The sequence below is a fragment of the Vicia villosa genome, linkage group LG3, assembly GCF_029867415.1.
Source record: "Vicia villosa cultivar HV-30 ecotype Madison, WI linkage group LG3, Vvil1.0, whole genome shotgun sequence".
Taxonomy (NCBI): Eukaryota; Viridiplantae; Streptophyta; class Magnoliopsida; order Fabales; family Fabaceae; genus Vicia; species Vicia villosa.
The window spans coordinates 216,318,949-216,345,476 of record NC_081182.1 but is presented as its reverse complement, the minus strand read 5'-3'; the positions used below and the strand labels follow the sequence as shown (position 1 = coordinate 216,345,476).

At 35.3% G+C, this 26,528-nt stretch overlaps 1 protein-coding gene and 1 pseudogene across 1 annotated transcript; both read right to left on the bottom strand.

Moving 5' to 3' along the window:
* Positions 1-3,918: 3,918 nt before the first annotated feature.
* Positions 3,919-24,257, bottom strand: LOC131659941 (uncharacterized; annotated as a pseudogene).
* Positions 24,174-26,098, bottom strand: LOC131659940 (uncharacterized). Its single transcript, XM_058929050.1, has 4 exons — positions 26,015-26,098; positions 25,474-25,915; positions 24,600-25,357; positions 24,174-24,361 (listed from the first exon to the last, which is right to left on the bottom strand). The coding sequence occupies exons 2-4, from the start codon at positions 25,863-25,865 to the stop codon at positions 24,174-24,176; spliced, it is 1,338 nt and encodes a 445-aa protein (XP_058785033.1). The 5' UTR covers positions 25,866-25,915; positions 26,015-26,098.
* Positions 26,099-26,528: the final 430 nt, after the last annotated feature.

Here is a 26,528-nt window from a genome sequence, read left to right as displayed (position 1 = left end):
TGTGTTGATGTTGCGAAGAACCAGAAATCGCTGTGTCGATGTTTGGTTTGGATCGGAGCTTCTTCTACTCCATTGTGTGAATTGTGGTTACTGTGCGTATAAAAAAACTGGGAAATTGAAATTATGTAGTGTAAGGGTTTGTGTGTTTTCTTGTATGGTACAGAAAGAGGTTAGTAGGATTCATTGGGTGAAAATGTTGTACCCCAGGTTAGGATTAGTCTCTATTTATACTTAAAAATTTAGGTTAACGAAAGGAGAAATAATTGAAATTAAATCAAAGGCAATAAAGATGAAATTAACACCAAAATAATAGTTTTGATTTCTTCTAAGAATAGACACAAAATCAAATCCAATTTCAATGATAATTAATCTTGAAATAAAAAACTACTATTTTTATGTTTTGATTTTTTGACTTAAAAGTGCATAAAAATAAAGAAAAGTGAAAAATACATATATTTTTTAGGGTTAATAGACATTTGCCCCCGTCATATAGGCGTGTTTCGGTTTACCCCCTATTAATTTTTTTTTTTTGGATTACCCCTGTATTTTTAGGGTACCTCCTAAGCGTGTAAAAAACAGTGAAAAACCAGGGGATAAATAAAAAAAACAAGGTTACAGGGGAGTCCTAGGGGGTAAATCATAGAGCTTTTCATATGTCAAACGTGAGATTTGAACCCGGAACCTTGCTATTTGTTTGAAATAAATAGCCAATTGAAAGTGTATGAAGCATCCGCCTGCATTTTGCTATTTATTAAAATATAACAATTTAAGAGTAAACTATTATATTTTTAAAATAGACTTTAAATCGAATATTTATAAAATTCAGAATGTCAATGTAAATGAACCCGAGATTTTATAAAAATCCAATTTTTGAAATAGTTTTGAATTTTTGAAAAGTGTGGGCAAATTTTCGGGTATGACAGCTGCCCCTGTTCAATCTTCTTAAACCTGAAGATGTAGATTGGCGTATTCGCCACTCGGGATCTGAAGGTGGAAGAAGATTGAACACTAAAATACCCAAAATTTTGCACTTGCTGGTGCAGGCAGTAGTGCTATTGATGGTTTGAATGGGCTTAAAGATGCCATTAGTTGGATTGACAGGAAATTGTCTGAGATGGGCTTAGAGATGCCATCTGACTGAGATGCTTGTTAGCAACCTGGGGGGTCATGCTTCCCATGGTGCGTATATGATAGATCTTCAGAATGTTTGGGTTCAAGCTTCCAAACGTATATCTAGCATAGAGATTCAAAACATTCGGGGTTCAAGCTTCCGAAGTACAACTGGTGTAGAGGTTCAGAATATCCGGGGTTCAGGCTTCCGAAACATATCTGGCGTAGATTTCAGAACATCCGGGGTTAAAGCTTCCGGAACATTTCTGGCGTAGAAATCAGATCATCCGGGGTTCAAGCTTCCGGAACATATCTGGCGTAGATTTCAGAACATCCGGGGTTAAGGCTTCCGGAACGTTTTTGGCGTAGAAATCAGATTATCCGGGGTTCAAGCTTCGCTTGACCATGCTATGGACACACCAGCCAACCACACCTGATCAAATGTTTTTATTTTTTTATTTTATTTAATTTTCTTTGCAAAATTATTTAAAAATAGTTAAAAAAATCAGAAAAATATGCAAAAAATATTGTTTGGTTGATAAAATATTGTATTAATTTTTGACACAAAAATATTTTATTTTTATTAATAATTAAAAATTTTGTTTAATTAATCAATATATATTCATATATTTCCATTTTAATTATTTCTAACCTATAAAAAAAATCAAAAAAAATATTTTCTTTTTATTAAATTAAGTTTTTATGTTATAAACTAATTTTGTACATATTTAGAATATTTTTCTCTTTAAGTTTAATTTATGTGTATAATTATTTGTATAATTATATGTTAATTAACTTAATCATTTCAAAATCATTTCAAAAATCACAAAAAAATTAATTTTATTTTAAAATTAATTAACAAACAATTTGAACATATTTTAGACTTAATTTTTAGGTTTAAATTTTATTTCTATTCTTTGATCATTTAATAAATTAATTATGCTTTAATCTTAATTAAAATCAACCATCCAAAAAAATCCAAAAAAAAAAACAATTTTTCCTTTATCTTATTGCAGTTTAACTTCATAGATAAGTGTATAGGTTGTCAAATTCATGTAAATAGCGTAGTTTACATTTCTCGCACAATCGATGTAATAACGTATATTTACTTTCCGCATTTTACATTCCCGCACTTTAATTTCTGTACATATAAAACTGCGTGTATGTCAAGAATAAAAATTGAAGCGCTAGATCACTTATCTTAAGACAAAAATATCTGAAACAAAACACAATCACACTTGCACCTCTTAGGGTAATCCCTCTGTTACTCTTTTCAAAATCGATCTTACTGTTTCAAATACAAATTCAAATTTCTGTCTATATCCAGTCAAGGAATTTTTTTTAAATGAAATGGGAAAGAACCTTACAAACTTAGGGTATACCTCCTAATTACTTGCTCAATCAAAAAACAACAAAAGTTATCACACATCACCATTTTTCCAAAACAATTTTTCAAAATACTACACTTCGTATATATCCAAACAAAGATCATTACGAAGTTAAAAATCTTTTTTTCAAACCATTGAAATATCTTTCGAAAGATAAATACTTTGTATACATCCGCACAAAGATCATTACAAAGTTAACTCTTTACAAAAGTATTTAAAACCACATACAAGCATTTCAAGCAAGACAAACAATTCAAACAAGTTAGCTAAGCAATTAAGAGCCCATGGATAACCATGGATACAAAGGGTGCTAACACCTTCCCTTTGTATAACCTACCCCCGAACCCAAAATCTCTTAAAGGTCTTTTTTTGTTTCTTTTATAAACCTTTCCTTAATTGGATAAAATAAAAGTCGGTGGCGACTCTCTGATTTTTCACAACTCAAAAAATTAAAAAGAATAGTCTGTTCGCATCTCACAAAAACCGAGGACGGCAGCAGGCGTTGAGATGTTACTTCCTATATTTGATAGGCACTCAGTTCTTTGTGGACACGATCTCGTCGTACACAGACGTCGTCTACCAAACGTGCTTATCAAATAGAACATGTATCCATGAGTACAACTGAGGAGTGGCTATACTGGCGTACAGTCACTAAAAACTCGAAAAGGGATACCCGTGGAAGGCAAGGACAGTGGTAGACAACTGCACCCTTTTAGTGGTAACAATCTTATCCCCTTCTACTTATTATATATTTGTGATAGTAAATTAAAATAACTGTGTTTTTTTCCAGGCTTGGATACTACAACACTTCCCAAATATTATTGGTTGGGGAGAGGTGCAGACCTACATTGAGCTCATGCCGCGTGCCAGTAACTTTAGCCCTCACAGAGGGAACCAGGTGCCAGATACTTAAAAGCGCGGACTTGATCGCGTGGCTGCCGAGGACGTACGTTATAACTTTTATGCTGAGCACAGGGAGATGATTCCCTTTGATGAGATAACACTTTATTTTGGATGGTTGATCGCCAACTCAACCATCATTGTAAATTATCTTCTGGAGAGCTTCATGCATCAGTTTGGTTACTCACAGGCGATACCTCACGACCCTATAGTCTCTGCTCCTATCACCATGACTCGTCGACAGTTAAATGAGGTATTTGCAGACTGGGAGCATCACATGGTTCCTGAGGAGGCTTGGGCGTAGAGAGCAGAGATGGACTGAAGCTGCGTCGAGGGGTACATCACCTGGAACTATAAGGTGTCACACCCGTACAAGCGGCCCGCTGCACCTAGAGATCCTCCCAAACCAACCCACGAAGAGATTCTGCTGGCTCATCAGACTGAGTTGAACCACACTCACTATCTCTTTCCTCGGTGTCGTCAAATAGCTGACATGGATCTGGGAACCATTGTAGATGGTTTATATCCTAAGTGGTATGCAGAGAGGCGTGTGGTGGATTTTATGATTAAGGATATCTTCATTGTCTTTACTATTTGGACTTTGAAGGTGTTGATGTAAAGAAGAAAGTGTAGAAGAAATTGCAATCTGAGTAGCAGCAGCCCAATTTGTAGATGCTAATTGTCGCGTATGGTTTTCCAAATCCTTGTTTTGTTCATTTGATTTTTTTTGTTTCTTTTTGAATACTAAGCTGCATAAATACTCCGCATTTGCAGGTCCTGTACTTTGAACCATTATGTAGAATGCAGTTTCTTTGTTTTGTAAGAGTTCCTCGGGTGAACTGTATTCAAGAACCTCTAAAACATACAAGAAAGTGTATCATCAAGATTGACTTTAGATCACCGCGCTACGTGCAAAATATGGGAATTTAGTATTTGAAGTTCGTGCTATTTAGATGTACCTTGGCAGTGTCTAGCTGCAGATTCTGGTTGCAGTCGATAATTGTATTCAATCTATGTGCGATGATGAACATGGTGCATGAATGAAACTCTTATCAGATCATTTTCTGTATAAGAGCGTATGTACGAACATCTACAACAGCAGTTGCTTCATCAAGGACGAGAACCTTTTATCTTCTTAGCAATGCTCTAGCTAGACTCAGTAGATACCTTTGTCCAACATTGAAATTGCCGTCTCCCTCATAAACCTATATTTTGTGCAAAAGATTACCTTGTCATATTTCTTCTTTTCCATTGAAAGTTTCAGAAACACTAAGAAAAACGAACTAATATGAGCATGTTTTAAAACATGATTAAAGACGATTATATAATTTATACTTTTAATTAAAATGAGAAACCTCAATGAATAAATTTATACTATAACCTATGTACTTGAGCATAGACCAAATGAATTTCTTCTTATCACATCCTTCAAGTGTTCCCTTTCCAAAGCTTCCCATAGGTTAGCATCATTGTGTTCGTTAAATGGATCAAGATTGAAACGGACGGTTCCTATAAGAAAGAATGACCATTTTTCAGAACAAAAATGTTTGTTTATTCAGAATTAAATGAAAGCCTTAAAACTTAAAATTCAAGAACAACAATAATAATGATATGTTAACAGAGAAAAGAACTTGTGATTGTGGTATGATAGTAAGAACTCTATTCTAAAAAATTGATCCTTTTGTTGGCCACCCTGGTGGTGGACGGTTCGTCCCAATTATACTTTGACCCTCCGTTTCAAAATTTATATACGTGTCAACATGCTCGACCAAATTTAAACTGTTTCCAGCTCTACTTGCTTGTCTAAGTACACCACTGGAGAGATTTGTTATGTTCAATGAATAACTGAGAAGTAGACCCATTGTAGATGCTATTAATGTAGTGTTTTTCGATTTTGCATTTTGTAACACAACGAATGTAGCTATCAACCAAATCATGAGGCCTCCTGGACTTTCTAACCTTATCGTTAGCCAACGGTTTGAACTAATATTCACAAGAGTAAATCTGATATTGTTATCCAAAAAATTTCCATTATTGATTGACATCTTGTCGTACGCTTTGTAAGCTCGAATGCTCGACAAACCATTCAATGATTCTCCGAAATGTGCATCACTACAAGAAAAAGTGTTATTTGCCAGGGGTTAAACCCCTCACTAAGTGAAAAAACCCCTCACTAAAAAGGATTTTACGAGGGGAAAGTTCCCCTAGCAAAACAGGTCATCGCAAAATATTCGCGAGGGGTGTATCACATCGCATATTTGCTTGGAGTTTCCCCCCTCGCAAATTGCAGGTTCCCTGCTACCACGCAGAGTAGTGTGCAGTGTGGCACAGTATGCTGTGTCAGATTTTTGTTTGGGGTTAAGCCCCTGGCAAATTGCAAACATTATAACTACCTATTTAAAAAATTCTAAAATATATATACTTTTTAAATTTATTTACTTATTATTTTAAAAATTATTTAACCATACTTTCAAAATATATATTTAACCAAACAATATATCTACCTATTTATTCTAATTAAATAAACTTTCTAAATATATCTACTTATTATTTTAAAAATTATATACTTTTTTTAGAGTTTTCCTAAACATAAACTATCATGTTATTAAATATAAACTTGTTTTTACTCCTAAAGACAAACTATCACGTTTTTAATAAATATTCTGTTTTTTAAAAAAAAATTGTTACTTTTTAAATAAATATTCTGTAAAAAACTTTAACCTTTAAATAAATATTCTATTTTTCAAATAAATAAATTGTATATTACACTCTAATTTAAAAAAAAAAAAAAAAACTTGAATCAATTATTTACACTATTTTATATATATATATATATATATATATATATATATATATATATATATATATATATATTTCTGTTTTAATAAACTGAAAAACCCACAAATACTATTACACGAAATGAATTGGAACCACAAAAACCCACAAACTAAGCACATGCACAAGAATTGTCAACAACAAGAGCAGCATCTTCTTCACCCTGACTCCTAAACAAGAAGTAACCCAGCGTCAAACCAACAACAATAGCCACAAAAACCCTCCATTAAACAACATTATAGCCAACATCAACAGATACCCAATCGCCAAATTCACACCAAACAAAACCGATTCTACAACCTTATTAAGCCAAATGGTACATGAAACACAAAAATGAAAACAAAAATTACATTACAAATCTGAAAATATAATAAATAAAAATATATTTGAAAGTAAAATTACCTGAGCTTATGTTGGTTGTTGTTGAGAGCAAGAAGAGAAAATGGGAATGAGAAAGAAATATTGTCTCTGCAAATGAAAAAGGAAAGAGAATATGTTGGTTGTTGTTGAGAGCAAGAGAAAATGGGAATGAGAAAGATATAAAGGAAAACTGGGAGTGGTGGAACGAATAAGTGCATTAATGAACAACATATTTTGCGACGGGGCTCCCCTCGAAATGTGTAGGCATTGGAAAATGTCCCCAGCATGTGCAGTCTGCACACTGCGGTGATGGGACGCATGCTGTCCCCACAGACAGGGGTTACCCTTCGCAAGTGTACTTTTTCAGTTTGCTTGGGGTCAGCACCTCGCAATGCTCTGCAATATCTGACCAACGAAATGATACTTTGGCGCCATTTTCTGTTTGCCAGGGGTTACCCCTCGCAATGTATTTTTTCAAAAATCAAAATTTCACTCTTTCCAATTTGCGAGGAATAACCCCACAATATAAATTATTTTTTATTTTAAAACAAAATTTGTACTTGGCGAGGAGTTTTACCCCAAGCAACATAATTTTTTTGTTTGGGGTTTTACCCCTGGCTAAATCCCCTAGCAAATAACACTTTTTCTTGTAGTGCATAAACAGACGATCTTGTAATGGAATCCATGTGCTTCACCTCTCGAGTCGTGCTCTATTAGGCATCTGTTAGTAGGAGAGATTAGTTAATTCCTTCAACCATAATCACTTATTGTCAAGCATTTAAGAAGAAATTGCAGAACACACCCGGTAGTATATATAAGCAGCATAGAAAAAGATTTCTTGATTTGGAAGAGATCAAGGTCTCATCACTTTTGAATTTCTCAAACACTTAGTAAAATTTTCAAGTGTTTTGACCTTATCATGTACATGATTTTATGGTTATTTTTATCCATGATCCCAATTGATTCAAAATAAATGATCAACATGAAAGTTATAGAGGATGTTTCTAGCTTTCCAAATATACCAAGAACATGAATTTATCATACTTGAGTATTGAGTTTCGAAGAGATGAAGATGGCATGTCAAAGTTGCATTATAAGTCATTTTACATGGCAAGCTTCATGTTCAATTCTCAAACCTTACAATGTAATATCTTCGTCTTCTCCTAGCATGTAGTCAACTTGCTCTTGAGTAGAGAATCTTAACTCGTCGCCAAATGGAAAACACGATTCCTCAATCGACACAGCAAAGCGAACTGCTGAAACAAATATATCTTTCGTAGCGGTAAAACCAACAGGTTCGCAGCTCGATGTTCTTGACATGGCAATTTAACTCGATTTTAATCCTACGTTTAAATTTCAAATCTCTCTGCGCAGCCAACCTTCATTTGAAAGGGAAAGAGATGCATGAATAGAAGCACTCAAATATTCAAGCCCGGGTTTGCAAAGGTTTGATAACTTCAAAGAAATTTGAAACAGTTCAATTTGAGTATCAGTATTTGAATATCAGACATAACAATGAGATTGATACGTTGACACCAGTAATAATTTAAAAATAATAATAATAAATAGAACATTATAACATGTGTCGGTGTCAGACACTGACAGACACGTCTTTGTTCAGATGTGTAAGTGCTAGAAAGATTGAGGCACTATAGTGTAGCGGAATTTGAACAAACCGCAATTTTCCGATTCTCGTATTGACAGCACAAGAACTATCATAAGTTCCAGCAGCATGTCACACCAGAATTTTTCCAAACACAAAAAGTAACAGATCTAGCTCTTATATAAAACCCTATTACTCAAGTAAAACAAAAAACACATAAAAAAACTTCAACGAAGAATAATCTATAAATCATGAAAAGAATTCAAAACAATACTTATTACATGAGAATGAAAGATCTAGAAAGTAAAAAAATATACATTAATAACTCAAATAAAAAAACTCTACTTTCATAAATTAAACTAGTCAGAGACTCGTGCTGTCGCACGGGTAATTTTCTATTGATGTTGTGTACAACACCAAGAAATCAACGGACAAAATGATATATCATTAATATAGTTAAGTGTTATACAAATGAATGAGTTTTAATGTATGACTCAAAAGATCTGTTTATAAATAAATAGTACAATACAAAACATGTTACAAAGGGTTACACCGAAACCAAAAAAATAATTGTCCAAAAGGTTTGTGAAGAAGATCATAATGTATCGGACATATTCATCAATAAAGTGAATGAAATCATCCTGAAATAGCAAAAAACCAGGGAAAAAATTATGATCCATAACATTTGTAAATTCAAAGTGGTCAATTACTATTGTTAATGACAAGATAAGATTTAAGGGCCAATTCACACCTTTCAAATGTTATGGAAGACTTCCTTGAATACAACATTGGTGGTAGAGATCATAGGTACTTTGTCTTTGTCATGAATAAGAATCCTTAATCCCTTTTTGGATTTGACTCTTGAAATAGCCACATATAATTGGCCATGGCTAAAAACCTCTTTTGGCAAATATAATCCAACATGGTCAAGTGATTGACCTTGAGACTTGTTAATAGTCATGGCAAAGGAAACAATTATTGGAAATTGGCGTCTCACCAATTTAAATGGCCATGGGGACTGTGACGGGGACAAAGACATTCTAGGAATATAAAAGAGGTTACCAATATTTTTTCCAGAGATGATCTTAGCTTCTATGACATGAGCAGCAAGTCTTGTTACAGTAAGCCCTGTACCATTGCACAATCCTTCAGACTGATCTAGGTTGCGCATCAACATAATAGTGGCCCCAACTTTCAACTTGATTGAATGGTTAGGCAATCCTGAAGTCTTAAGAGCATTAAAGAACTCGGGTGTCACGTGCTCATAGGCATCAAAGGTGGTTGCATCAGATTTATCAATAGAGTCACTACTAAAGTATTCTTTCTCTTCTCCTACAACAATCAAAAAAGACGTATATTTAGTTTTTAATTCCTGTAAAAAATAGTTCAACATTTATATATCAGAAGGTATATAATATTGACATGCATCAATGGTACTTAATGCAATTTTAATACCTGGAAGAAGGTTTGTGATATATTGATTTATATCATCAACAACTTCAATTGTTGAAGCCAATATCGCACGACTTTGTAGATAGTTGGAATCAAGATAGTTATGAATGAGATCAGGGTATGTATCTTCAACAATTGCCTTAGTTGGATCAGGAAAGTTAGAAATTAAGAACTCATCAGGAATACAAATATCAGCATAACCGTCATTTGGCTCACACATGGTCCCATCTCCAATATTTAAAATCCACTCAGAAAAGCTCCTTATGTCATCAACTGTAGAATCAGGTGGACCAGTTTGCAAGCGCATGTTCTTTGTAAGCCTCAATACTCTACAATGATCCCAAATATAAGAAGCATTGGTAGTGGCATGAATAATATCAGATCTTGTACCTCTTGGTATAACAGGGAGAATTTGTCTGAAGTCACCACCAAAGACAACAACCTTACCTCCAAACACTGTTTCAGATGGCTTTGTGGGTCCACTCATAATATCCTTTAAGGATTTGTCCAGAGATTCAAAGCAAAACTTGTTAGCCATAGGAGCCTCATCCCATATGATTAGATCCGTCATCTTGAGAAGCTCAGCAAGATGATCCTTTTTTTCAATGTTGCTGTTATACCCCAAAATTTGCCCGCATCATTTTTTAAGAAAACTCCAATCTGAAAATTAAGAGTCTCATATAATCATGGATTTTTATTTCAACAAATATGCTGACATATGAAATACTTAGTTTTTAGAATTTTTCTTATACAGTAATTTGGCTTGCAGTTGAATTTATTCTTACGCAAACGCCAAATACTGTTTATTACTTCACACATGCTATTTATTTATTTACAGATAAATAGTACTGACACAATTGGTACAGAGTTAAATCTTTTTGCAGGCGCAGAATCAGGAAACTCATACTGTACTGGTAACAAGTAGATTATTATTATCTTTTGTTTCCCACTAATTTTGGTACTATATTCCATTATTTTCAAAAATCTTTTCAAATCTCTTTTTCAAAAATCAAATCTCTCTTTTTCCCCAACACTATCTCCACTTTCTTTCAAATCTTATTTCCACTCAAATTTTCCTTTTGTACGGAATCACATCATTCCCCAACGTCTCTATCCTTCTTTCCATTCTATAAATACCTCCCATTTTCTTCCATAAAATCTCACATCAAATTCTAATTCATCTCTCAAATTTCCACTTCATAATCCATCCTTTCTTCTTCCCCGACAAAATGGCGAAGCGGTGGGAAACGTGTTTTCTTATGGTCATCACCATTGCTACGGTGATCATGTCTTTCTTCTGTCTACATAGCCCGGAACACTGTGGACCTGGGATGCTTATGCTCCCAATCATCTACATGTTACTATTTGTAGCATGAGTTATCAATCGTCATTCTTAAAATTTGCCGTATTTCTTATTTCTTAAATGTACCGTTTATTCGTCGTACTGTTCAATATAGTATGTAATATTTGTACTGTCAGTATTAAATGTTGTACTATTTGTCATAATATTGCTTAATTACTCAGATAATATTTTATGTGTTTTCTGCCAGTCAAATATTCATTTTTCTGTGCATTAAATGATTTTCAGGGTTATTATCGGTAATTTTGCCCGCATACAGTAAATATTAGTTATTTATTATGTCTGTGTTTTTCTAACAGGTCATGTAAATAAACTTTCATTTTTCACATAAAACATAAAACAAAAACAACAAAAAAGAAAATTAACTTTGACTGTTGATTTTTCACTCTAACTGCTACATCAATACCTGGACAGTCAGTCGACAGTCAAACTGCTGGCAGTACAATTCTCAGTGTTTTGTACCATCAATAAAATCAATCTTTCACAATTCAAAATTCCAAGATTTTTGTTCTAGAAGTCTTCTGAATATCACGCGATTAACAGAGACTCAACACTGCACAAAAATCAGGTACGCTTAACTGTCTCCTACATAAACAGTCCCTGACTAGGGTTTTCTTGTTTTTACAGGAGAAACAAGTTTTTGAGAGCTCAAATGGATTTCATACATATCCATATATCTCAAAGTACCATCATACAAATTTTGAAACTTCAATTCACTCAGACGCACCGTCAGCAGCTCAAACAGTCAACAGACGACCCGTTTGACCAAAAAAGTCAACAGACAGTCAAAAATGAATTTTTTTTGTCAAAGTCCATATTTTGTCAAAGGATTCATCATTTGATCATTGGATGATCATAATTCATCAAGGAAAGATCAAAAATCAACAAAACCCTAAGATTCAAAATTAGGGTTTTTGCCTGAAAAGTCAACTCAACTTTGACTGATCATAACTCTCTCATCCTTCATCCAAAAAATTCAAACCAAAGCTCATTTTGAAGGAATTCAATTATCTTTCAAATGCCATTGATCCCATGGTCATTGCATTCACCATTTGAAAAATATGACCAAAGACATTACAGGTCATTTTCAAAGTCAACAAAAAGACACTTTTTTCAAAAGGACACACAAGGAGCGTCAAAAATCATTTTGACATGAGACCAAAGACATTGGTTATAGGACTCTTTGAGGTTTCCAAAAAGTGCAAGATCTCCTTCATATGACAAAAATTGAGGGATTTACACCTTGTTGAAGTTGGCTAAATTTTGGGAAAATGCATGAAATCAACATTGCTCAAAAATGTATTTTTTCCAAATGGGGCCAAGTTTTCATGGTTCAAACATCTTTGCCATGTTATTATGGGCCTCCCACGACCAAGACAAGGCCCACACCTTTTTTATCCATTTTTGGCATAATTTTATCTTATTTTAAGATTAAATTAAAAGGAAAATGAATGGATAAAGAGTAGCTTAATTTCTAAGCATGACTCATCAAGGGTATCAATTAAACTCTGCCCCAAGCCAAAGTACAGCAGAAGGAGAGTTGAAAGTCAAGCCATGGTAGCTTGAATACAAAGCCATAAGTGTTGAAAAAGTCAAGAATTCAACAAAAGCACTTAATGCTTTTAGCTTAGTTTTTAAGCACTACAATGTCTATATAAGAGCTATAGAGCTTCAGTAACAAGGGGACACGAATTAAGAACCATTCTATGCTTGTAAACACACTTGTATCAAGTTGAAATTTTGAAGGAAATTTAAAATTCGAATTTTAAATTCCAGCTTGTTTTAACATAAACTAAATATTCAAACACGTTCCTTGAACTTCATTGAACCTGTCCAGATCAATTGCAAGCATTGAAACCTCAAGAACACACGCCTAGAACCCACGGTTTGTTCAAATCGAAACCCACCAAAATATAATCATACATGCATGTATAACAAGATGTAATTGCATATTTGTGTTTGGTTTGATGCTCTGGTCGTTTTTGGAGCTGGAATTAGGTTTTCATGGACGATTGAGACATGTGCCATTTTAGGGTTTTATGACCTCGAAACGGGGTTTTTCTTTTAAGGCAAAATCAAAAGAAAATAAGGCCATGGTTGTGTTCAGTGGATCATTTACAATCGATCCATGGTCTCATATGGTATTTATATTGCATATCTTGTGATTTTCAATTTGCAGGAGCTTTAGTGACGGAAAAAACCGTGGGTAAAGGCTTTACCTACGGTTGCAGAAATTTCAAATGAAGAAGATGAAGCGTGGCAAGCTCTGGTTGGTCAGGACGCGCGCGCCAGCTTTTTCAAATTCTTTGGATCCTGTGCTATGCTGTCCACGCTTTTGCCATGTGCCTCGTTTCAGTGACCACACGATCAATCCAGTCACTCCATCAAACGCACCAGATCATGCAACCACACCATAGACCACACTTATCCACCACACCTGATCGTATCCTTTTAAATTTTATTTCTATTTTAATTTCTTTACAAAATTAATTAAAAATAGTTTTAAAAATCCAAAAAATATACAAAAAATATTTTTAGACTTCTAAAATAATATATTATTTTCTGAAATAAAAATATTTTATTTTGCTTCATAATTCCAATATTTTGCATAATTAATTAGTATATGTTTGTATATTTGCTTTTTAATTATTCTAACCAATCAAAAAATCATAAAAAAAATTGTTCTTTATGTTAAATATTGTTTATATATTATAAACTAATTTTGTACATATTTTGAATAATTTTATCTTTAAGTTTTAATTATTTGTATAATTATTTGCATAATTGTGTTTTAATTAACTTAAATCAATTTCAAATCAATTCCAAAAATTCCAAAAAAATTAGTTTTGTTTTAAAATTAATTGACAAATATTTTGTACATATTTTAAACTTAATTTCTAGGTTTAAATCTATTTTCATCTTTTTTCTTCATTTTAATTTAATTAATCATGCATTAATTATAATTAAAATCAATCATAAAAAATCCAAAAACATGCCTTTTATTTTTCTTGCAATTTAAATTCCTAGATAAATGTATAGGATGTCAAATTCATGTAAATAGGCTAGTTTACATTTCCTGCACAATCGATGTAATAACGTAGATTTACTTTCCGCACTTTACATTTCCGCATTTTAATTTCCAGCAAATATAAACTGCGTGTATGTCAAAGATAAAATTGAACCGTTAGATCACTAACTTCAAAGATAAAATATCTGAATCCAATCACAATCACACTTGCACCTCTTAAGGTAATCCCTTCTCATTCTTTTCAAAATCAAAAGTCAAAATTCTACTGTTTCGAGTACAAAATCGAACCTTTTGTTTATATCCGGTGAAAGGATAGATTTTTAAAGGAAATAGGATAAAGACCTTACAACTCAGGGTAGACCTCCTAGTTTGCTTGCTCAAATCAAAACAAACAAAATTCTCATACACTGTTGTTTTTTCAAAACTTTCCAAAAAAGACAATACTTTGTATACATCCAAACACGGATTATTATAAAGTTAACGTTCTTTTCAAAACATCTTTCGAAAGATAAACAAGCATTTTGTATACATCCGCACACGGATCATTACAAAATTAAATTTACAAAAGTATTTGAAACCACATATGAGCATTCTAAAGCAATTGAAAAGTGATCGAAAAACAAGTGAGCTAAGCAAACTTAAGAGCCCATGGATAACCATGGATACAAAGGGTGCTAACACCTTCCCTTTGTATAACCTACCCCCTTACCCAGAATTTCTTAAAGGTCTTTTTTCTGTTTCTTTTATAAACCTTTCCTTAATTGGATAAAATAAAAGGTCGGTGGCGACTCTGTGAATTTTCAAAAATGCGAAAGCATTAAGCGATAAAAAAGAGTCAGTTCACGTATCTCTCTAGAACAGAGGTATGGCCCGGATTAAAAAACGGAGGTCCACAGTTGCAAATAGAAGTTTCTAAGGTAGGGACAGGAATCTTAAATCTATAAAGAGTTGTTCTTCCACCTGGTAACAACAAACTTGCAATTTCACTTGAAGCAACGGGCAAGACTATTTTTTTTTAGACCTAACTGCTGCTGATAAGGTGTTCCACATAAAGGTCTTACCAGTCCCACCATATCCATATAAAAAAAATACCCCGCCCTGTTGCTTTTCTACAACATTCATGATTTCCTCAAAAATGCTTCTTTTTCTCATCTGTGTATAAATGGTAAGCCAAGAGATTGTTAAACAAAAGAAACAACTCAGATATTTTACGCGGTTGCAAGTATAGATTGATATTACCTGTAAGAGAAGAGTATAAATTTTCATAAATTTGTTGTTGAGCAACAACATCATATTGGCATTCATCATAGAGTAGCCTATTTCCTGTAAAGGAGACGACATAATCTTTTGGATATGGCATTGATCGGAAAAATAGCAAGTGTACTATTTTTTACCGGTGTAGTTCTAATGGGTTTTACCCCAAGTATCGATCACGAGGATTGCGTAGTAAATATAAATTATTGTAATAGTCAATTAAACAAAATGGTATATGGGTGTTTTTGCGATAATGCAATAAGTGAATTCAAATAAAATTTATAAAAATAAACTGAAATTAAAGTTTGACTTTTAGATATATTTTAAGATAATGCCAAGGGAGGTGTATGATTTGCCTTATAATGACTCTGTAAAGAGATCTCTTCAACAAGTTCATAGGATGCAACTATTTGTTCTTAAGGGTGTTTTCCTAAGTCCTTAGTGAAAACCTTTTGGGTTGCAATCCTAATGCCTAAGTCCTTAGAAACAAAGGTTTGTAAACCAAAGATGTAATTAATCAAGAATGTTCAAATAACCTTTCGATATCCCTAGTCCTAGGTGATAACTATAAGATCTAATTGTTTAAAAACCTTAATAACCGTAGTCCTACAAATTGTTAACCGTAGATCAATCTTTGTTTTGCCGACAAAGAAAGCATAAAAACATTAAACAATCAAATTGCATAATATAAATACTTGATTAAAGAAATACGAAACTCAAAGTCATTACAATTCAAATCAGGGACACCCCCCTGGCATTGGGGGGTTTAGCCTCTCATAATATTCAAGAAACCAAAATCAGAAAGTTTAGACATTTACAAAAGATTAGGAGAACTCTGATCTTCAATGGCTTCCACCTTTGAATCTCTTCGTCTTCCACAACCTTGAATATGCTATCTTGCTCTCTTCTGGAAATTCTTTCGTACGATCAAAAAGTCTCTTCTCCTTGTCTCTCAATCCTCTTTTAATCCCTCTAGGTTTTCAGCTCTCAGCCGTAATACCCAAACTGCCCCTGGAACTTTAAAAATTGGAAAAAACCAAAATTCAGAAATTCTGTCCGCACAGCTGACACGGCCGTGTCACTTGACACGGTCTGACCGTGTCCGTCTCTGCCTCTTTTGGTTTTGACTTCAAAATCAAAGTTGTAGCCCTTTTCGTTAGCGAAATTTTGCCACCGGAACCGCGTCATTCCGAGTTACGAAGCTCCAGTTATGATCAAAATACTGCACGCATGTCACGATTTTCAGCTTCTTTTACACCAACACTTGTGCAATTTCCATCTGATCCAGAATTAACCTACAACCACCAAGTAGAGAGATCAAAAGCATCTAAAAAGACATGATAAAGGGCACAAAAACATAATGCAAGCAATTAACTAATATTAAAGGAATCAACGAAAAACTCAAGAAAACAACCACAAAGTGTTACCAAGTATGACGATCTTATGCCAAATTTATGACGAAATTAAGTAGAAATGGTGACCGATCACAACCCCAAACTTATCTCATTGCTTGTCCTCAAGTGATGCAAGAGATCAAACCGAGGTCACCTTAAACTTTTCTTTTCCACAACATAGTCGATGTCTTTCGCAACTTACTTCCCTTTCTTGATTAAGCTTTTGGACTTATCGAACCTTGTTGTCCATCACACTTCACAACAGAGTGTATTTCACCTGCAAACTTTTCACACTTCTCACATTGTCTCTCGGGGTTAGAGTGTTTTTCGCTCAACATCACGATATGCAATATCAACCCTTGACTTTGCATACATCCTACTTTCACTACACAAAAAGAGTTCACACACTTTTGAGGACTTTTTAGGTTGTAACGGGGCTGAGGTGGAAGAAAGGGTAAACAAGAGATTGATATGCAAATGATTTATGAACTAGCACTTATGTTATTTTTCTTGTCTTTGTGTTCGGTTTTGTGTGAGGGGGTTTCTTCTTAGACTCTCCTTTTTACCTAATTACCGGGTAATCAACATCGTTCGAGTCTTTCAAATCTTTTTAGGCAAGTGTTTCAACCTATTTTCTTCTCTTTTTTTTCTTGTGTTTTACACACTTTTCTTTTTCTTTTTTTTTTATATATCACTTGCCCTTTATTTTCTTAAGCACCACCCCAAACTTACAATTTCACACAAGTTCAAAAGAAACAATAATTACACAAGTGCCAAACAAAAATGATAGAATTATGGATAAGGATGACATGTGTGGGTTTAACAAACAAGGGGGAATGGCTCAACGGGTTTAACGAGGGATAAAACAAAAATGAATGAAGGACAGAAAGGCTTTGGGGAGAACAAACAAGTGCCTCAGTGTGTGATTTCATAATTGTACTGTGTCGGTAGGATAAACGCAAAATTAGAGAGATAAAGTCATACCTGATTTCACTTTCATGATGATCTTTACATATGTTTGGCATTTTATGTTCCTCACCATGTAGGCTAAGTTTGCAGCTTCAACACACCCTTTATGTCATGTGACTTTCCTTTCCGGCTCGATTTCACCACTTACCTTCTCAGTCCAGTTCTTCAAGTTGCGTCCGACACTTTCGGCTATGTCCACTTCCAAAGTACCTCGAGAGATTAAGTTCAGGTTGCACCTTTCATCCACTAACTACCAATCATCATTTATTTGGCATCCATCACTCAATCTTTAACACAATGTCAAAACAACACACAAACAAAAACAAAAATGGAAAACAACTAAAAACAAATGCAAAGAACCCCTCCCACACTTGAACTAAACATTGTCCTCAATGTTTTAGAACCAGCCTCAGAGAGGTTGCTTACAGAGGTATTGCATTCCAATGATCACTTCCTAGATTCCACTGGAGATGCTCTCTTTTATTTCCTGAAAATAAGACAAACAACCAGAAAAAATAATTATTAAAACCGTGGGTTTCCTCCCACGAAGCGCTTCGTTTAACGTCGCATGGCTCGACGGTCCATTACCCTTTATTATGGAGGGTATTTCCTTCTCCAAACCTTTTTGCTTGTTACTTTCTCCACCAAGAACTCATGAAGATGAAAGGCATGGACCACTTTTTTCTTTAACTCACTTTCAACCTTCATCTTCTCACCTTGGTTTTCTTCTTTCTTTTTCTTCTTAACTTCTATAGCGACCTTAGGACTTTTGATAGAAGCTTGAGCTAGTTCCACCTGAGAAGCTATGCTTGAAACTTTTTCTTGGAGATGTTTAGGACTTTTGTCTTCTCCCTCAATTTCGATCATACCAACAGAAGCTTGATCATGTACACCTTTACTTTGTTTCTTGACTTCTAACATCTTCAAGGTTACTTCTTCATCAAATGATTTCACCGTTAGTGTCCCTTTCTCAATGTCAAAGTTGCAACGACTTGTTAACAAAAAGGGTCTCCCAAGAAGGATAGGAGTTTCTTCATCTTCAGGAATGTCCAAGATGTGGAAGTCAACAGGGAATACAAACTTATCAATCTCCACCGGTACATCTTCAGCTACCCCATGAGATTTCTTGATGGTGTGATCAGCGAACTTTAATTTTGTCTCACTTTCGCTTATCTTTCCCAATTCAAGCTTTTTGAAGATAGATAGTGGCATTAAACTCACACTAGAACCAGAATCAATGAGTACCTTTTTAAACATTCTGTTCTTGATTGTGCATGGTATCGCCACTGCTCCAGGATCTTTCTTCTTGATGGGGATCTTCCTTGCTGGCGAGACTATACCACACTTTTCAGTTGCAATTTCTGGTTCTCCTCCCACGGGTCTCTTTTTAGCAATCACCTCCTTCATAAATTTCTTATACAACGGCATGTGCTCAAGTGCTTCAAAGAAGGGGAGATTGACTTCTAATTTTTTAACCAAAGCTGCAAACTTCTCAAAGTCCTTTTCTGTTGAATTCTTCTTTGTCACTCTAGAAGGAAAAGGTAGCTTGATTGTCGGTTTAACATTTTGCTTATTTTTCTCTTCAAGTTGCTTAACCGGTGGTATCACAATTCCGGGCTCTTTCACATTCTCTCTTATCTCCAAATCTACCTCAATCATCAAGGGATCATCCATTTCCTCTTCTTTTTTTTCTGATTCTGCCACTTTCTTACTCCTTGTAGTAACAACATTAATCTTCTCTTCGTCTTTCGGATTTTTCACAGTTGAGCTTGGAAGGGTACCTTGTGCCTGTAGAGTGAGATGATATGCTATCTGACTCATTTGAATTTCCAGATTCTTGATTGAAGCGCTGGTGTTCCTTAGATTGCTCCTAGTTTCTTCCTGGAATTGAGAGTTTTGAGCTGCCATTTTTTCAATAGCGATCTCCCAATCTTCTTTCTTCGGTACCTGTTGTTGAAATTGTTGTTGACCTTGAGTTTGGAACTGTTGTGGATGGTGTTGGAATTGTTGCTGGTATGGTGGTTGTTGTGGAGGTATGTATTGATGAGGCTGAGCTTGAGATTGATATTGGTTGGGTCCCTGCTTTTGAATATTTCCTTGTTGGTCTTTCCATGCGAAATTAGGATGATTTTTCCATCCTGGATTATATGTGTTGGCGTATGGATTATTCTGCCTCAACATATGAATCTGTTCAACCTGTTCCTGCGTTGCCACACAATGCATAGAAAAATGCGGTCCACCACATATTTCACACATAACTGATGCGATTGGCTCAACCTGTGCTACTTTCTGTTCTCTAATATTCATCTTCTTTAGTCTTCTTTCTACCTCAGCCGCAATCTGATCTTCCATTTTAACAACCTGATCTGCAAGCTTTAAATCAATTTTTCCTTCTGGTTGGTTCATTGTGCGATCATACAACTCAATATGCTCATTAGCGGCAATTGCTTCTATTATCCTTTTGATACCAGTGGCTGTTGAGAAATTGGTTGAGCCACCGGCAGCAGTGTCTATGAGTTGTTTTGTCTTGACTTGTAAACCATTCACAAAAGTCTGCATTTGCTCGGTTGGGTCCATATTATGAGTAGGACATGCAACCAAACATCTCTTGAACCTTTTGTATGCATCCCCCAACGATTCCCCTTCTTTCTGCTTGAAGTTTACAATATCATATCTTTTTCGGATGAAAACTGATGCGGGGAAGTATTCGTTAAGAAAAGCGGTTTCCATTTGTTGCCATGTTGTGATGCTTCCAGCTGGAAGTGAGTAAAACCACTCTTCCGCGTCTTCGGATAAAGTGAATGGGAACATCACGAGTCTCTTGGCTTCTTCAGAATGGCCTTCAATCTTCAATGATGTTGTTGTGGTGAGGAATCTTTGTAGATGCTTATTTGCATCTTCATTGATTCTTCCCGCAAACGGCTTGCTCTCCAACTGTCGGATAGTTGAAGGATGGAGTTGGAAGTGTGCCACATTGACCGGTTGGTTTACGATGGTCATTCTTCCAAGCGGGGCATTATTCCTTCCATAGTCTCCTAAAAGCCTCTCTGGGGGAGGTGGATCAGCTGCCATAGTTTCAGGCTCAGATTCTGACTGCTCGGATGAAAGAGATATTCTCTCTTCGTCTTCTGATTCTGAGACTATAGGAGATTCTTCTTTTGAAGCCAGTCTTTTCCGTTTAACTTCGCGGAGTCTTGCTCGCAATAGCCTTTCTGGTTCTGCGTCAAAAGAAGTTCAGCTGAGGTCTTACCTAGCATACAAGATTAGCAATCGATTAGTAGATAAGTTAAAAAAAATATTAAAATAGGCAAAAAAAAATTTCAGCAAAAAGAATTTTAATTGCAGAGCAATAAAATTTTAATTGACTAAAATAAAACTTATATTTTGGCAATCCCCGGCAACGGCGCCAAAAACTTGATCGGAAAAATAGCAAGTGTACTATTTTTTACCGGTGTAGTTCTAATGGGTTTTACCCCAAGTATCGATCACGAGGATTGCGTAGTAAATATAAATTATTGTAATAGTCAATTAAACAAAATGGTATATGGGTGTTTTTGCGATAATGCAATAAGTGAATTCAAATAAAATTTATAAAAATAAACTGAAATTAAAGTTTGACTTTTAGATATATTTTAAGATAATGCCAAGGGAGGTGTATGATTTGCCTTATAATGACTCTGTAAAGAGATCTCTTCAACAAGTTCTTAGGATGCAACTATTTGTTCTTAAGGGTGTTTTCCTAAGTCCTTAGTGAAAACCTTTTGGGTTGCAATCCTAATGCCTAAGTCCTTAGAAACAAAGGTTTGTAAACCAAAGATGTAATTAATCAAGAATGTTCAAATAACCTTTCGATATCCCTAGTCCTAGGTGATAACTATAAGATCTAATTGTTTAAAAACCTTAACAACCGTAGTCCTACAAATTGTTAACCGTAGATCAATCTTTGTTTTGCCGACAAAGAAAGCATAAAAACATTAAACAATCAAATTGCATAATATAAATACTTGATTAAAGAAATACGAAACTCAAAGTCATTACAATTCAAATCAGGGACACCCCCCTGGCATTGGGGGGTTTAGCCTCTCATAATATTCAAGAAACCAAAATCAGAAAGTTTAGACATTTACAAAAGATTAGGAGAACTCTGATCTTCAATGGCTTCCACCTTTGAATCTCTTCGTCTTCCACAACCTTGAATATGCTATCTTGCTCTCTTCTGGAAATTCTTTCGTACGATCAAAAAGTCTCTTCTCCTTGTCTCTCAATCCTCTTTTAATCCCTCTAGGTTTTCAGATCTCAGCCGTAATACCCAAACTGCCCCTGGAACTTTAAAAATTGGAAAAAACCAAAATTCAGAAATTCTGTCCGCACAGCTGACACGGCCGTGTCACTTGACACGGTCTGACCGTGTCCGTCTCTGCCTCTTTTGGTTTTGACTTCAAAATCAAAGTTGTAGCCCTTTTCGTTAGCGAAATTTTGCCACCGGAACCGCGTCATTCCGAGTTACGAAGCTCCAGTTATGATCAAAATACTGCACGCATGTCACGATTTTCAGCTTCTTTTACACCAACACTTGTGCAATTTCCATCTGATCCAGAATTAACCTACAACCACCAAGTAGAGAGATCAAAAGCATCTAAAAAGACATGATAAAGGGCACAAAAACATAATGCAAGCAATTAACTAATATTAAAGGAATCAACGAAAAACTCAAGAAAACAACCACAAAGTGTTACCAAGTATGACGATCTTATGCCAAATTTATGACGAAATTAAGTAGAAATGGTGACCGATCAGGCATTGTCTTGAAATCTTCCAGGCTTCGATTATTATTTTGCAAGAGTGTTTCAATTGCCATTAGAGTCCGGTCTTTTAGCTCGACATCGCTCATTGTAAGACCTGTGTTATTAAAGCAAAAAAGCAATGTAAATATGTAACCATTTATTATTCTATTAATAATAAATGAATGTTATTAATGAGAGAAAATGCATTTTATTATAACAGCATGCATAATAAAAAAGAAAAAAATGAATTTTGGATGTAGGTTCTTCATGAATAACTAATGGTACTTCCCTGCTCTTCCTAAACAGAAGCTGACTACACAATTACCATGTGCACGCCAAGTATAACAGTGGCTATGAAACCTCAAACTCAATTGTAACATAGATGAAGGCAGTAGTGTGTGAACCAGACGATAGTGTTCAGCACAGATGATGACAATTTTAAACCTCACTCACTAATGAAAGGTCTATGATGTCAATAATATGTGACCCAATACTACATTGTTCAGCAATGAATAAAACTAACCATGGTGCTTAGATTCGTTTCTTTCAGCACATTTAGAAGATGGATGAAAATTCCATTGTAGTTTTGTAGCATTCAAACAATATATGATTCAAGCATTAAAAATTAATATCCATGTTTTATGCAGCAAGGATGAGAAGTACGACATGTTGTAGAATATTTAAATAAAGAATACCAAATTTTGCAAATAAGATAAAATACCTGGATCTCTTGCCAATAACCGACACTCATAAAGAATGCCATCCGATAAATACATCAAAGTTTTCCTCCAGACATGTTCGGGTCTATTCATGGATGATGACAACAACATCGTCACAAATAACTTGCGTAAAAATGGACCTGAACCCCATAGATGTGCCTCTTTTATTGCCTCGATAAATTCTCGATCATCTTGTAGAAATCCCATTGCAAAACATGCGTCACGAAAAGTTTTAAGTTGTTTACCATCAACTTTCTTGATGTCTTGATAGCATAAAGGACCTTTTTTGACAGTGAGCATCATCCTTAAATAAAACAATTCACCAGTGCTTTGAGGAACCCAAATGAGTCGACCAATTGTATACCCTCGTTTCCTTGGTTTCCAACTCCGACTTCTTTTATGATAAACAAATTTAGAAACGAAGTCACCATAAGTTAGTGATCTTGCTTCTTCATAAGTTTTGTTTGCCTCGAACCATGCTGTAAACATAGACTCAGTTACACTTGGTTTTAGTAAAACATCACCAACCTGCTCGTAGTCTTTGTAGTACACGGAGTTTTCACCTTCCATATGAAAAAACAATCTCTCCACGGCTAGCTTCCTGCCATGTATAGAATAAGAGAAGATCCTCCAACATGCTTCACTTGGGGAGATGTATCTGCAATCCAAATATTGTTTGATCTCGTCAACGTTGTTCTTGTCCTGACCTTGTATGATTGCAGGAATTCTATCCGAACCTTTGTTTATATATTTGAAAAGGTATTTTATAGAAGTACTTTGGTTGCACCATTCCATGTTGACGTGGGCTTGGTATTTCAACAACAAACTTGGATTGTAAGGAACTACATGAGCACTATGAAAAATTATGCCGTGTTTTTCAATTGTGTGTCCGTTGTTTCTTCTCCTATAAACCGGATAGCCTTCTTGGTCCACTATAGTGGTAGACTGAAACTTCTTTGGGTAAAATTTAGTGCATTTGTTATCTTTCATGCAAGAAGACTTGACATTTGCCAAACCTCAGGGACCATGAACCATGTGAGCCTTCACCAAATTGTACAACCGAGGGTGTGTCTCCGGATCGGGCACTTCAGCACTTATGATCTTGTCAATGTCTTCGGGTCCTGGATATTTGTTTGAAGGATGCAAAAAGATCAATATATGGGCATGGGCCAATCCTCTCTTTTGGAACTCAATGGTGTACATATCTAGCATTGGAAGAGCAAAACAGAATTAGGAACAATGTTAGTTGTACTACAAAATTTGAACAGAAAGGAAAAAATAACTCACAAGCAAGCACTTTGCCAAGAACACCCTTTTTGGTTAGATCCGAAAGCAATTGGTCAAACTTGATTTTGAAAATTCTTGAAATGACCACGGGTCAATCTTGAGGTTTCAGGTGTAGAGGTCCAAGGACTCTTTGAATCTCAGGCCAACTGGGGTTACAGGTAAAAGTAATAAACAAATCAGGAAACCCAACTTTACTGCATATAGCCATCCCATCATAGTATAATTGATCCATAAACCTACGACCACCGACAAAGGACGAAGGCAAAACAACTCGCTTACCTATGCTTACACCTAGAAGTTGACTCTGTTCGCCCTCTTTCTCTAAAGAGTTGTACTTGGTAACCTGAAGCTTAGGTTGGTTTTTGCGTAGCCATTCTAGTTTCTCGGACTCCAACGTTGTGTAACCATCGACCAGGAATTGCTGAAACAACCTTCTAGAAGATAGCAGAGTCTTAGCTTCGGTTAACCTTGTTTGAATGCGAAATGCAAGCCACTCGCGTATTGTAAGCCTATTTCTTATGCTATTTTCTTTGAAAGGCAAGTCTCTATATGCTACATCAGGTCTATAACCATCCTCACCATAAGGAAATATCAAAGGATACTGGTAAGCCATATAAGCTGCATGCAGTTCGTTGATTCTTTGAAGTCGTCCTCCCTTTGTTTGCATTATGATATCCCTCATTTCAGCTGTGTCAATATCACCGACAACCAAGGCTGCAACCTCAGATACAGTTGGTTGATTATACACTCTCCCATCAGTGGATCTGTTAGAAATGAGTCGCAGCTTCAAGTTTGGAGCTTCCCCATTATTCAACCATTGCTTTGCCATCTGAAAACTCTTAGCATGAGGATTGAATTCATACAGCATATTGGATAACTGATTGATAACCACTGGATCAAAGTTTTCTTTGTTCCTTCACATGAGATAACATAAAAATTAATACAAATGAATGCACATGATTAGATATCACAAAAAAAGGCAATGACAACATATTAATAACAGTCACATAACAATGTAAGGGGCAATAACCTTAGTCCATGCATTCGGTTTTCAATTTCATTCTCCGTGTCATAAATATATAATTGAGCAAACTTCGGTTTTTGACCTTGAGCAGGCAACAAACTTCCGATTCGATGACAGCATTGACCTTGTATCCTTAGTGTTAGTGGCCCACGTCCATCGTTAAAACGATTGTCCAACTTTGCTCCAGGTGAAGTAAATGCAAACATCATGTTGTAAACACGGATGTGTTGTTGAAATTTCCGGCTAACAACATTCTCGTGATCAAGCAATAGCTTTGCAAGTATTTCTGGAGGTTGTCTAAGCATTGGTAGTTCAACTTTCCCGTTCCCACAACACAACATAAACTTCGGGTTAGCGGAATGGGAACTCTTGTGCATCCTCTCTTGATACCACATCATTGCTTTACAATAACGACATTCGATAAAAGGGTCTCCGATGTCGTAGTATTCTACAAAAGAAACAAAAGAATCAATCATTGATTAGAAAATAATCATGCAGCCTATGATAAGTTTGTTGCCTGAAGAAAAATAAATCAAAAACGGCATACCCTCGGAATTTCCTGCAGCATTCGCATGAATTGTAAATGGTGCTCCATCTCTTTCTGAGTCTGAACAGAACTCATCTTTGGATTCATATGCTGTTATGTTAATCCATAGTAAATGTACACCAATTAGAATGAGTGCATCGCACAGTTGGCTTCAAGGCAGAAAGGGTTACAAAAAACTTAAACCATGAGTTGTTATTATTGTTGGAATAAAGTATTACACTTACTTGCAAAGGGGTCATAGTCGCTATCATCGTCGGAGTCGCTATCAAAATCCATATTAACCGTAGGTGTAAATATAGGACAAGTTGGTTTTGTTCTCTGTTCTGGAATACGTGTGGAATGTGATACTGCCGAATTTTCGTGCATAACATGCCGGTTCATGTCCTCTGGTGTTTGCAGACCATTGAAAAATGGTGTACTGCGAACGCTGTCGAACAATGGATTTCACAATAAATATTCTATAATTATAATTGAATTAAAACATAAATCAACATGTTGGGTACCTTGAAGCCGG